The sequence below is a fragment of the Notolabrus celidotus genome, chromosome 12 (assembly GCF_009762535.1).
Source record: "Notolabrus celidotus isolate fNotCel1 chromosome 12, fNotCel1.pri, whole genome shotgun sequence".
Lineage (NCBI taxonomy): Eukaryota > Metazoa > Chordata > Actinopteri > Labriformes > Labridae > Notolabrus > Notolabrus celidotus.
This window is the reverse complement of record NC_048283.1, coordinates 9922989-9935424: the sequence shown is the minus strand read 5'-3', so window position 1 is coordinate 9935424 and position 12436 is coordinate 9922989. Positions and strand designations below refer to the sequence as shown.

The following is a 12436-nucleotide window of genomic DNA, read 5'->3' as shown; positions in this document are numbered from 1 at the left end:
GCAGGGGCAGGGGTACTATAACTCTTCTGATTTGATTGTATAATTAAGGGATTTATTTGTAAGCTGGAGATATCGTTGACTGCCACCTTCAGGCTTCATAACACCTCTTCAGAAACCAATGGGTGACATCACTAAGGCCACATCCATGTTTAACACAAGTATTCAGTCTGAGCACATGAAGCTCAAATAGATGGTTAGTCACAGTGGAGAGAAAACACAAAACTGTTATTGTTGTAGTATTTTCCAGCAGAGTCAACAGAGACAAAACAAGAGATCAATTGTCTAGAAAAATACAAAACATCTTTTGAGAAAATCTCTGGCACTTTTATAATCTGTCTTTTTTGGCGTTGTTATTAAATTTCTTCTCTCCTTCTTTAACCCATATAAACCACTTCAGCCCAGCATCCAGGTATCAAACAAAGATAAGTGGACTGTCTGTTTTTGAGGGTGTACATGATTTCTATAACAGTATTCAAATCTGGAACTTAAGTGCATTAGATGTATTCAACAACAAGTTTTTAGTCATGTGAACTTGGAGCTTTAAGACATCTATGACAGGATCACTCTCTTTGACTTCCTTCCGATATAGACTCGCTGACACAAAGGGCTGTAATACAAAAGTGTGAACATGGGATAATCTACAGTGGAATAAGGGGGGGTTTGTTGTACTCTTCCTGGAATCATGCTCTGCTGTATAAGGGCTGTGTAAGCTGTTACAGCGGCTGCAATAACTGTGGAGCTTATCTCTTCATATCATCGGACTGCTGGCAGACCACCAGCTCTGTGGATCTGGCTCACGGACAACAAGTCAAGCAGACTGACAATTACTCTGTCACATTCAGTGCTGGCCACAGCTCCATCGTAGACCATGGCTTTGGTCTCTTTCTCATCTTCATCTTTTTTTTTCAGTGAAACATCTTTCCCTTCTGTATCTACTTCATCTCCTACTTTAAACTATTGATTTTCCTGCTTCCTTGAGTTTGCCGTGTCATCATTTTCCAGACTCATTTGCTTATCTATTGTGACATTTGAATTTGTATACAACATGGAAAGTCAAATGTGGGACAATGAGACCGGTGGTTAGTGGCTGAATAAGATCTGTCAAATGCATTAAGCGCAAGATATTTCACAAGTCACTCCATCTCATATTCCTTTCCATGTTTTTACTCATCCATACTGGATTTTTTGAGCTCATCTGTTGTTGGAAAAGAGTCATTCAGAGAGCCCAAGTTAACCCTTTCTGTTATGTTGCGGGTCAATTTGACCCATTTTAAAGTTCAAAAATCTAAAGAAAAATGTTAAAAGTATTTTTTTCAGTATAAAACTTATTCTGCTTGGCTTAATTAGCACAATCAACATATAGAATAATGTATCAACATCACTTCATCAAAGAAAAAAATAAAATAATTAAAATAATTAAATAAAATTAACAAAAAATCCAAGTCATGTAAAACTATTGCAATTATATTTAGGGCTTTCCAATGTACATTAAAAAAGTTTTAAAATTAATTCTCCTAAAAAACGAGTGAGCTATCCTCATTGAACCATGATCTTTGAGAATTAAAAAACACCATTGCACTAAATATGAATTTAAATGGTTAGTAATGGAGTTAATAATGAGATTTAAAAAAATGTTTGGGGTTTTGACACTTTTGATTCATTAAATATGCCCTGGGTCAAATTGACCCAGGTACATTATTGCTGTCCCTAAGAAACAAACATAACAGGAGGGTTAAACAAGCAATGAACCTCAACACCCTCACTTCTCTTTGTGCAAACGTCTTGCATCTTTACCTGGCATGACGACCTTGTCGCAGGCGACGCACTTGGAGGAGAACTCATTACAGTAGCAGTCATTGCAGAGCAACGCCTCTTCCTGGCTGGTGAAAGGCTCATCCGCCAACGAGCGGTCGCAGCGGAAACAGCGGAAGCAGTGCTCGTGATAATGTCGGTCTTCATAGAAGAGCTCCTGGCAGCAGAAGAAGAAGAGACAACAAGAAGGAGATGTCAGTTTTTCTGCATGATTCCTGAGTTTTAGGACTGCAACTAAGAAAAACGACCTAAAAGACTGACCACCTACTGAAGTTTCTCTCTGCACATGAGCACAGTACTTCTGTGCAAGCCTCAGGGAAATAGAACTCCTGCTAGGGTGTTAAATTGAATTCTTTTTGGCACTGAGCCAAAGAAATGCTAGTTCTATTTATCATCCACTGCACACGAGGGTGTCAATAGCTCATTAGCCTCCTTAACTTAGCAAACTACCGAGCACTTAAGCCTGCCCAATTCTGTAAACTCCACTAAGTAGTGTATGTCAGTCTAAAATGATCCACTTCATGTTAGTGTTTTCCATTAAGGGAGAATTAAACTTTAACTCAGTTGCGGGGAAGAAAAAGAGACATTCCCTCATGCTGCATTTTTTACAATCTCAGACAAAATGAGCCTGTTGGCTTCTGTGGACCAAGTGGAAATTGCCTATATAATTGCAAGTTCAATTAGGTTTTACTATGTACTGCCACACAAAATATATAGAACACGCTTCATTTAGCATGAATTATGCATCATTAGCATGACTCAACTTCTGTTTAAGCTATCCGAGGCTGTGTCAGAAAAGCTGGCTTATGGCTGTAAGCTGATTAAAACGGATGTTTGATACTTTATCTGATAAGACTTTTGAAACAGAGCTCACTATTTTTTTTTTTTTACAACAGTCAAAGTTGGGTTTCATTCATGCAAACAAATGTTACCAGAAACATTTAAGCCTATACGTTTTTATCTTTCATTCTTTGTATTCTTCTTCTTCTTTAATTAAATGTGTACACAAAGATGTTTTGATAGATAATCTGGACGCTCTCCAAATGTTCTGTAACGGATAACTGATCGCGTGTCTGATCATGTCACAAATGCATGCCTTACCCTTGCATCATGGCCGATCAGTTCTTTGCACTCGTCGCACGTGTTGGAAAAGAGGCTGTCGTAGCAGGGGATGCAGTAGGGACTGTCGTCGGACTGGATGTACTTGCGGCCGTACAAGGACTCCTTGCAGTTGTCGCAGTCGAAACGGTCGGCCATTGCGATTTTTCCTCTGAACCTGGAACAGACAAGAAGAACTGACATGAACAACAGATTCAAACATAGTGTGAACAAGAACAAAAGACTGACATAAAAAAAGAGAGGAGGCGAAAAGGATAGAGAGTGTGTGGAGGTATTATTCTGTAACCTTTTCTGGCAGAGCAGTGTCGAGTTTGACTGCCAATATTTATGCTGTAAATACTTCAGCTTGTACCGGCGATGGAGCTGAGCTCAAACAAAACATGCGGTGCAAGTGGGAGCAAGTGGAAAAAGAAGAGTGAGAGAGCCTGTTAACTTTTATTGCCGTGTGATGAAAGTGTAGATACAGAGGGAGGGGACAAAGAGAGAGGGAGCTGTCACTTTCTTTGTTGCCGCTCAGAACCTGCAACATACAGATTAAAGCACGGATAGAAAGTGGGAATAAAGATTGCCTGTGAAGTCAACACATCATACACACCTGTAAATATTCATGAGGAGAGGCTATATTAGCGAGTAGAGAGAGACCACCAACAGATACTTTGTGTTGTCACAGACACTTGAAGCTGTTTGAAGTGTCTAACAGGTGGCTTCCTGTAGTACACCAACATGCAGATACAGATATGGGGCTAAGTACATGGTTTTCACAGTGCGATCAGACCCCTTGATCATGACTGAGCACACAACAAAGTGACAGAATAATATTGTGAGAGCATTATGGCAACAATATCAGGTTGCCAAAACATTACAGCATGGCTGGAGGGAAGCCCAGTGATAATGGATACAGGCCTCTGGCAAAGAGCACCGCTGGCAATTCATTCCCACCACCCAGTAATAATAATCATGTCTGATAGAATAATCAATCACAAACAGGCCCCTCTGCTGCCTGTCTTACGCCCACTCACACATGAGTGAAGAGGTCCACCGGTGCACTAAAAATAAGGAACGATGCAGAAGAATGAACGAGGACTAAAAGCCAAATCACACTGGATCCATCATGAGAGAAAACATCAGTCCCAGACTCTCGTGTTTCATCCGTCTCAGCCAGAAAAGAGCTCTTAATGAGTCAGGGTGAGAAAGTCAAGATCCGACAGACCTCACCTGCTTGCGGTCTTCATAATAAACCCACTGACAGCTTTCTGCTAACACAGCCTAACCTCCCCAAACTAGAAAGACGCTTTCAGCATCCTCAGTCGACCTTTAAACATAAATTAGAAAGTGTGAAAGCCCTGCAGCCACATGTATACACTGGCTGAGAACATCAGGCTGCCATATCTCTCTATCTGAACACTTAATGGATACAACTTTAGTATCTAATGCCTCTTATTAATGTTTCCATCTGGGGGTTGTGGCAAAATATCAGAAACAGCAGCTGTGGTCAGCCTGCAGAATGTACAACAGGGCGCACAAACCTGCACGTCTGCATTTTTACATCCATTTCTGTATATTTGACACATTCTGAGTCAGAGAACTTCAGCAACTTCTCCAAATTGGCTTGCAAAACCACAACATCAAGATAAAATGAACAGAGTAAAAGAGCTGAAAGAGAGCGCAATGACCTTGATGTTGTCTGCAGCGCCGGGTAGGTATGCGCTGCCTCTGCTTGCCAGGTAAGAGGAACGAGACGAGGCACGATTCACAAAGCCTGGGAGCCAGTTCTGTGACGTCTGGTGTCAGCTTTAATTTCCAAAGCAAATCAGGCAGCTGTTTATTACCCTCCCTAAAACAGTATAATCCATATGTTCATGACGTGCTAAGAGCTCGTAGAAAGAAAGTGGGCCAGGAAACTTTTTGTTAAATAGGTAGACACGCAAGTTCTCTGACAGGGAGAGTAATGCTAAAACACAGATGATTAAACAGAAAACAACCCACTATCAGAGACAGGTCACTCACTGTGTTCCTGGTTGCATCATGCATTAGAGTTTTCCTGCTCTCAAGAGAGGTCTGCTTTTGATTCAGAGCAGTTTGCCAGCAATCAGCTTGGGACTAATAATAATGCACAAAGGGAAAAGTTACACTCATTGCGAAGATTACGAAGCCGGATATATAAACGAGAATTAATGTTTTTAAAATACATTTGAGTATCAGTGTTTGAGTGACCGATGCAGATCCTAAGATGAACATCTCATAGAGAGGAACATGACGTCAGTGCATCAAGGCCTGGGGGAGATGGACTTAGACGTGACTGCATGCAGATATTGCTGACCCAAAAACAACTGGAAGAGGAGAGGAGCGGAGCGGAGAGGAGAGGAGAGGAGAGGAGAGGAGAGGAGAGGAGAGGAGAGGAGAGGAGAGGAGAGGAGAGGAGAGGAGAGGAGAGGAGAGGAGAGGAGAGGAGAGGAGAGGAGAGGAGAGGAGAGGAGTTGGATCTGGGTCACCATGAAACCCAGGCTGGACGCTGGTTCTCACAGGGCTTTTTATCCACTACTGTATTCGCTCACTTCCAGGCAGAAGTCCATCTCCTTCATGTCCAAGATGACTAACAACCGCTTCTGGGTTAATAATGTTCCCAAATACCAGAGCTGTGACTGAATTCAGACCCCTGGGAAAAGTGTGGGCTTCAAGTAAAGCAGCAGCAGTACCCTCACACAGGACAATGGTCCAGAAATGTTGCTCTGAGTTTAATCATAGCATTACAGCACAAAGCATGACTCTCTGTTTAATCAGGCAACAGTGCACTCTATTTTCTGTAGTGATCCAGAGGGAGTTCATCTGAGAGAGCAAACTTAGATTTATATTACAGGAAACTTACATGGGCCAATATCAGTGACCCAGCGGAAACATTTCATGCTGTTCTGGTGACCTCTGGAAGTTGAATCCATCACTGGTCCCCAGAAAGTAACATCACATTTTAATGAAAACCATCTTAACTCAAGGGTCACTTACTGGCTTGTTGTCTGTGCAACTTCTTGTTCGAGTATGATAAAAAGCAACGATGAAATGACAAAGATATGATCAAAATGTACTGTAAATTAAATTGAACCATGAATTGATTCTTCTTGATCCTGGCACGATTATTTCTAGAGTAAGAATATTATATTAAGCTTGATAAAAGTTGATATTCTTGGAGATCCCTTGACCTCTAGAACAATGAGAGAGCCAGAGTATAAAAATGATTAAAAAAAGATGGCTGAACTGCTGAATTCGCTAATATGTTCAGGTTACCCTGAGGACATTTCAGGTCCTTCTTTAAAATCATCATCAGATAAAGTTCAGCATGGGTGATCATTTTCCTGTTTAGCCTGGCTACAAACAAACAAACATAATTCAATTACGAAGCTTTAAAACCTTTTTTTACGACATAAAGCTCCAGTGGGTAGGTTTTTTTTTTTTAGCTAATTAAGAAACAAACTAAAATTAATACTCATGCCTCTTTATGAGCTACAAGTGACAACAAGACCATAAGCATTGAGATAAACTGTTGCTTTGTGATGATATTTAATGTGTGAAACCTCTGGTGAGGGTAGGTGTCAGTTGTAGTGATCAAATTATTGCCGCTTAAAAAGCCTTTTTTCTTCTTTTTTTTTTTTTACATTTTCCATGGCAAAGATTGTCAATGGGTGATACTTTTGAATTTCAAAATAAAGCAGGATGTGATTTTTTTTTTTTAAAGCACTTCTTACAAATATAACAAAATCAGCAATTAAGTAACAGGGACCATTTTGTCCAGAGGGGGTCTAAAATCAACACAAACCACAAGTTCCTCACAGGAGCTTTAAGTTATGCCAAGTAAAATAAAAGTTATTTGTGTGTGAATTAATAGCAGTTGTGTTTTCTTGTTTACATACATTTTATTGGTATGGAAAAATCAAGATCTCCTGTGAGGGGGCTTTTTGACCCTTCCTCATCATCCATTACAAACAGGCCTCCATCCTCCCTTGGTGTTAAGGGATGTGATGAACCTTCTTCTGCAAACAGGACTTTAGAAGTTTCATTTGTTTTCACACATCCACACAAAAGATAGCAGAGGAATGCCGAGGCTACATTCTTCTAGTCATCACAACCCTCTCTGATTGGCATAATGAGGTGAAGTTCAGGGCCAACAGTGAGACACCACAGAGCGACAGACCAATGCAAGCAAAGCGGCTGTATGCTGTTGCTGGGAAACATAGTCACGGTTGGTTACTGAAGGTCCACCATATACACTGTCCAGTCCAGTCCCAGACGCAGGCCTGTTAATCCCCGGCTCAAAGTTTTGCTTACGCTCTGGTTGATTTGAAATGAACAGTTCACACAGACCACTGGGAATAAGCCTGACAGTTCTACCCCCCGTCTCTCCTGAGCTTCAGCAGAATATTCTTTTGAATAAGGACCTGATATTATGTTACACTTCACAGCAGAAGGATCATATTGACAGCAATAAGGAGACCGCTGCGAGACAAAAATGCCATTAATTTCTACTTTACAATTGAAAAAAAGATCTTATAACCGCTGAAAATAAGTTCTTTGAGGAAATGTGTTTTAAATTGCACTGAAGGGTTCAAGAAGAGTACACTGCCAATGTTGAAGTCATGGAAATAATTAAACCGTGAAGCTATTATTTCTAAACATCTATTTAAAGGTCCGGAGACATCTTTTGTGTGTCATAGTGTAAGTGTGAGTCAGCGCAACTTAAGACCGGCTAACAATGAAAACATGGCCTGCAGACAAGAGCTCATCTCAGTGAAATCACACCAATTACTGGCACTAATCAACAGGTGTGCTGTGCTCTGCTGTTAACAATTCATTAAGTGCTCTATAAATACAAAGCACTGCAACACACATGGGGTATTCATTAAGACATGATCACATAGGGCTCTAATATTACCCTGCAAGCATGGATCTCTTTTAATTATAGTTTTCATATCAAGAAATGTCCTCTTGTAGGGCGCTGATGGCCTAGCGGTCTAAGCGCCCCACATACAGAGGCTACAGTCCTCGTCGCAGGGGTCGTTGGTTTGATTCCTGGCCGGTCGACCATTTCCTGCATGTCTTCCCCGCTCTCTACTCCCCACATTTCCTGTCTCTCTTCAGCTGTCCTATAAAATAAAGACAAAAAAGCCCCCCCCCAAAAAAAGAAATGTCACCCTGTTTTAACTAAAAAAAATGTATTTATTTAATTACTGTTCATTTATTCACTCACTAAGCAATAATTGTTTATTTATTTATCAATATTATTCATAAATGTCACTAAACGCCAGCACACTCTGTCATTCTACTTAAAAGCCACAAATGTTTATGTACTTATATTTTAATATATATATAATTATTATAAATATATCAATATTTTAAGTATTTTTTATCATATTGAAATGCGGCTGTCCAAAAAAGGCTGCAGATCAAAGTTTCATTGTATTTCTTCTTACAATGACAATGACAACAGAAGTATATCCTAGTATAGACTGTATAATAAATGGACCTAGTATCCGTGACATCAATCATCTGTTTCTGAAGCGCTGTTTTGAAACCAATCCTAGGCGAGAGCCACATTGGAAATGCTGAACTCAACCTATTGAGCTAGTGTTAGGTAAAGAGGTGGGCTTTGAGCCTCCTAGCCAACAGCTACATTGTTCCCCCCTATCAGTAACCTTAATATCTTCAAAACTGCTGCGTCATTATAAAATACACCCCCTGTACAGTGTGTGCTGAGTGAGAAATGAGCTATTCAAACCAAAATCATTTGTTGTACCAGGCTGTAAACATGTTTATTTCTGCTGTAATGATCAGCTTTTTGGAATTTTTGTGTATGTGGTTTCCGGTACTTCCGGAGCCACCCTCAAGTGGACCCTCGAGCAACTGCAGTTTTTAGCACTTCTGCATTGGCTTCAATTCTCACATCCAGAGGTTGCCGCTTGGTTTTAACCCAAAAGTCACAAATTTTCCATGAGTTCATAAAATCCATTCAGTGGTGCAGCTGTTGTTTTGCCTTTTTTGGCAAAAATAAGTAAAAAAAAAAAAAAAAAAGGGAACAACATCTTTGCTTTTTTCTTCTTTAGAAAATAACACGTTTTGTGTTTTGATATTGCAGAGCCAATGTGGAAATGTCTCCAATGTGAAGATGGTGAGAGTGAAAGTGGTGCAACTGTGTCCTTCCTGTTAAGACAACATGATAGTTGGAGGAAATGACTTCACAGTCTGTAAATGAAGATTTGGCTGACAGTTGGTTTGGTGAATTGCAAACACGGTTCAGTTGCAGCTCTGCTATTGCATGTTTGAGCATGTGCAAGCAGTGGAATACTTGCAGGAAAGCTGCTCTATTTGCTAGAACTGTGTTTTTACTCCTGCTGTGACAAGTGTGCTTTTATGTCAGATAGGACACTTTAACAAGCATGGATTTTAGTGTGCACATTAAGGTCTGATTCACCTTAAACTGCCGGTTCTTCTGGCAGTGAAAAGACTCACACACACACCAAGGGAAGGAGTGTGTTATTGAGCAGGTCCCCTTAAAGTACACATTTACTTTGTTCCCTTTTATACAAGGCCCAGAGAGAGTGATGAGAGTACAGAGGAGGAATCAAACACAACAGTGAGAGCAGATAGAGAGAGACAGAGAGAAGACGGTGACATTTGGAGGCAGATGAACGCTGTAGCAGGAACTTAACGTTATGACAAGTCTTAAATCAAACTAGAGGAAAAGTGAAACGGCTGCGTTTGGATAAACACATCTCACTGCCCACTGTCTGGTGTCTGGACATCTTCCAAACACAGAAAAGCTGCTTGGCTGGCTTTGAGATGGGAAAAATCATAGCACTGGACACTTAAATATATCATTTGAGGGCCTGGTGGAGCATTTCAAAAATAAAACAAAATGTCAAAAGCACACTTCAGAAAAGATCATTTGTGTCTCAGTCCGCTGGCTACTTGAAAGGAGCCTGATGTAGATGTCATCGACTCTTATTTATTTCAGCGCCTTGTGATCATGGAAGACTTTCCACTGGTGACTAATGTGAAAAGACAAAGGCATGAGTTACACTTTTTTTTCATTTAAAGGACTGGAGCTGATGTTTATGACACAGTTTCAGAGGGATTACATTCATTTCTCTCTTCAAGGAAATGGAAACCAAGGTCAGGACCTTTGGAAGAAGAGTCCAGATTCACATATTCTAGGAGACTAGTCACTCCACAAGCCAAATCCCATCAACATGACTAACTGCGTACACGAACATCATTTGAAGTGGTAAGAAGTATTCAGGTCACAGACACACATCACAAGAGTTAGACATTGAAACATACTTGATGTTCACAAACAAGTTAAGTCTGACTGATATCAAGAGGATAAATCAGCCAATATGGGGCCTATCAAAGATACATCGAAACCACTGCAAATTTTTTTTCATGTAAAGATATAGACATTTGTGAAATAAAAAATTGGTTGTTAAATTGATAGATGCGCTTTAACCCTCCTGTTATGTTGCAGGTCAAATTGACCCATTTCAAAGTAAAAAAAAAAAAAAATGTTAAAATTAATTTTCACTGTATAACTTTTTCTGCTTGATTGAATAAGCCAAAATGAAAATGGTTGCTTTCACACATTTGCAACCCCCTGCATGTTTATATAACATAGATACTGTTCGTGGGTAAATTTGACCCGGCAGTCAAAGTGGAGGCTAAAAGGGGTCAGAAGTGTCAAACACTAAATGTTTCTTTGCAACTGTGTGACATAGTTCACCCCAATCACTATCCAATGTACATAAAAAAGTTTGAACATGAATTTTCATGAAAAACAAGTGAATTATCCTCATTGAACTATGATATCTGAGAATTAAAGAACACCAATGCACTAAATATTGATTGAAATGGTTAGTAATGGAGTTAAGAATGAGATTTAAAAAATGTTTATCTGGATTTTTTGGGGGGTTCTGACACTTTTGAATTGTAAGAAATGTATTTTATTGGGATAAACCCCTTGAGATGTGCCATCTCGTTTTTAGAGGGGGTCCAAGAAATTATTAAATATGCCCCTGGTCAAGTTGACCCAGGAACATTATTGCTGTCCCTAAGAAACAAACATAACAGGAGGGTTAATGAATTTACTTAAAAGCAACCTTCTGAGTCCATCAGAAACATCCAAGCATGTGCGCTAAGTTCCATCAGTGCTACGATTTTGCTCCGTCCAACACAGCTCACCCTGCCCAACTGGAAGCATGTCTGAAGCACAGCACAGTGGAGCACAACTTCAACCACATTCACACCCATTCAAGGAAGACGATCTTTACAACAATAATAAACATTTACAGCCTGGTACAAAAAACAGTTTAGGTCTTAGTAGATCATTTCTCTATCGGCACACACTGTAGAGGGGTTGAATTGTTCTATAACTCTGTACTTTCGAAGACATAAACTGACGAGTTTTGCCCAAATAAGGACATGGCGGACTTGATTGAGAGACAGGCACCATGTAGCTGTTAGCAAAAAGGCAAATGGTCACCTCTTTACTTCATACTAGCTCGGACGTAGTTTAGTTGACTTCGGCATTCCAATATGGCACCCTCTGACGATTGGCTTCAGGAACAGATGGGTGACGTCACGGATACTACTTCCATTTATTATATAGTTTATGGGCACGCATGACAATAACAATGTAAACAAAAAACAATATACTACAATAAGTCAGTCTGCCTTTCGTAGGATTTGCTGTACATTTGGATATTTGTGTGTATTTTTTGTGCTTCTAACATGGGTGAATATGCTAAATAATTAAAGCGTTTCTTTTTTCTATTATTTAAATGTTCATAATTATGTCCTGCTGTGTTGCGGTGTAACCCTCAGACAAAGTAAACAGCCAAAAGTCCTGCTGTGATTGACTTGGATTACAAACTCATCATCATTAATTCTATCTTATCTATATAATCTGATATACAGTACAGTCGGGAGTCTGTACAAGGGGTTTTATTTTGAAATAGACCAGATGCTCTATGTTGTAACGTTATCTCACTTCCTGTCAGGGTCAATCTGCTCTATTCAGCTTCACATGATGGATGTAAGCTCTGTTGAAAATGCACTTGTTTTGAATATTTAGCTGAATGGAGCAACGATACTTCTTCTGGGACTGATCCGAGACATGCTGTGGTGCTCCCTGAGGAAACACAAGCATTGACTAGAGTTGGCACAGATCAGCTGTGGAGTACTTGGCGCACAAGCTTACTGTGGAATCAAAGCTTAATGCCATATCTGTAATCGGCCAATTTCCACCTTTTAATTTCATATCAGTGCCATTTTTAAAAACACTGGTCAGCATCTATGTGACTCAAATGTTTGGTGTTCTGCTTCTTTTTGTTTTCTCTGCATCAGATAAACAAGGTTCAGAAATAGAAAGGTGACACTGGGGCAATGAATCTTATCACAGGAAGAAGAGGAAATTGCTCCTGAAGGAGAGATAATGCTTCAGCCTCATTCATAAACAGTTGTGCTT

The 12436-nt window shown here is 40.0% G+C and overlaps 1 protein-coding gene across 1 annotated transcript in view; it reads right to left on the bottom strand.

Annotated features, from left to right (window-relative positions):
* The window catches only part of fhl3a (four and a half LIM domains 3a), a 35393-nt gene that overhangs the window by 4417 nt on the left and 18540 nt on the right, over positions 1-12436 (bottom strand). The window contains exons 2-3 of the mRNA XM_034698760.1: positions 2914-3088; positions 1795-1969 (exon numbers count right to left, since the gene is read on the bottom strand). Coding sequence (XP_034554651.1) covers positions 1795-1969; positions 2914-3069 — 331 coding nt within the window. The 5' untranslated portion in view covers positions 3070-3088. The remainder of the gene's footprint in view (positions 1-1794; positions 1970-2913; positions 3089-12436) is intronic.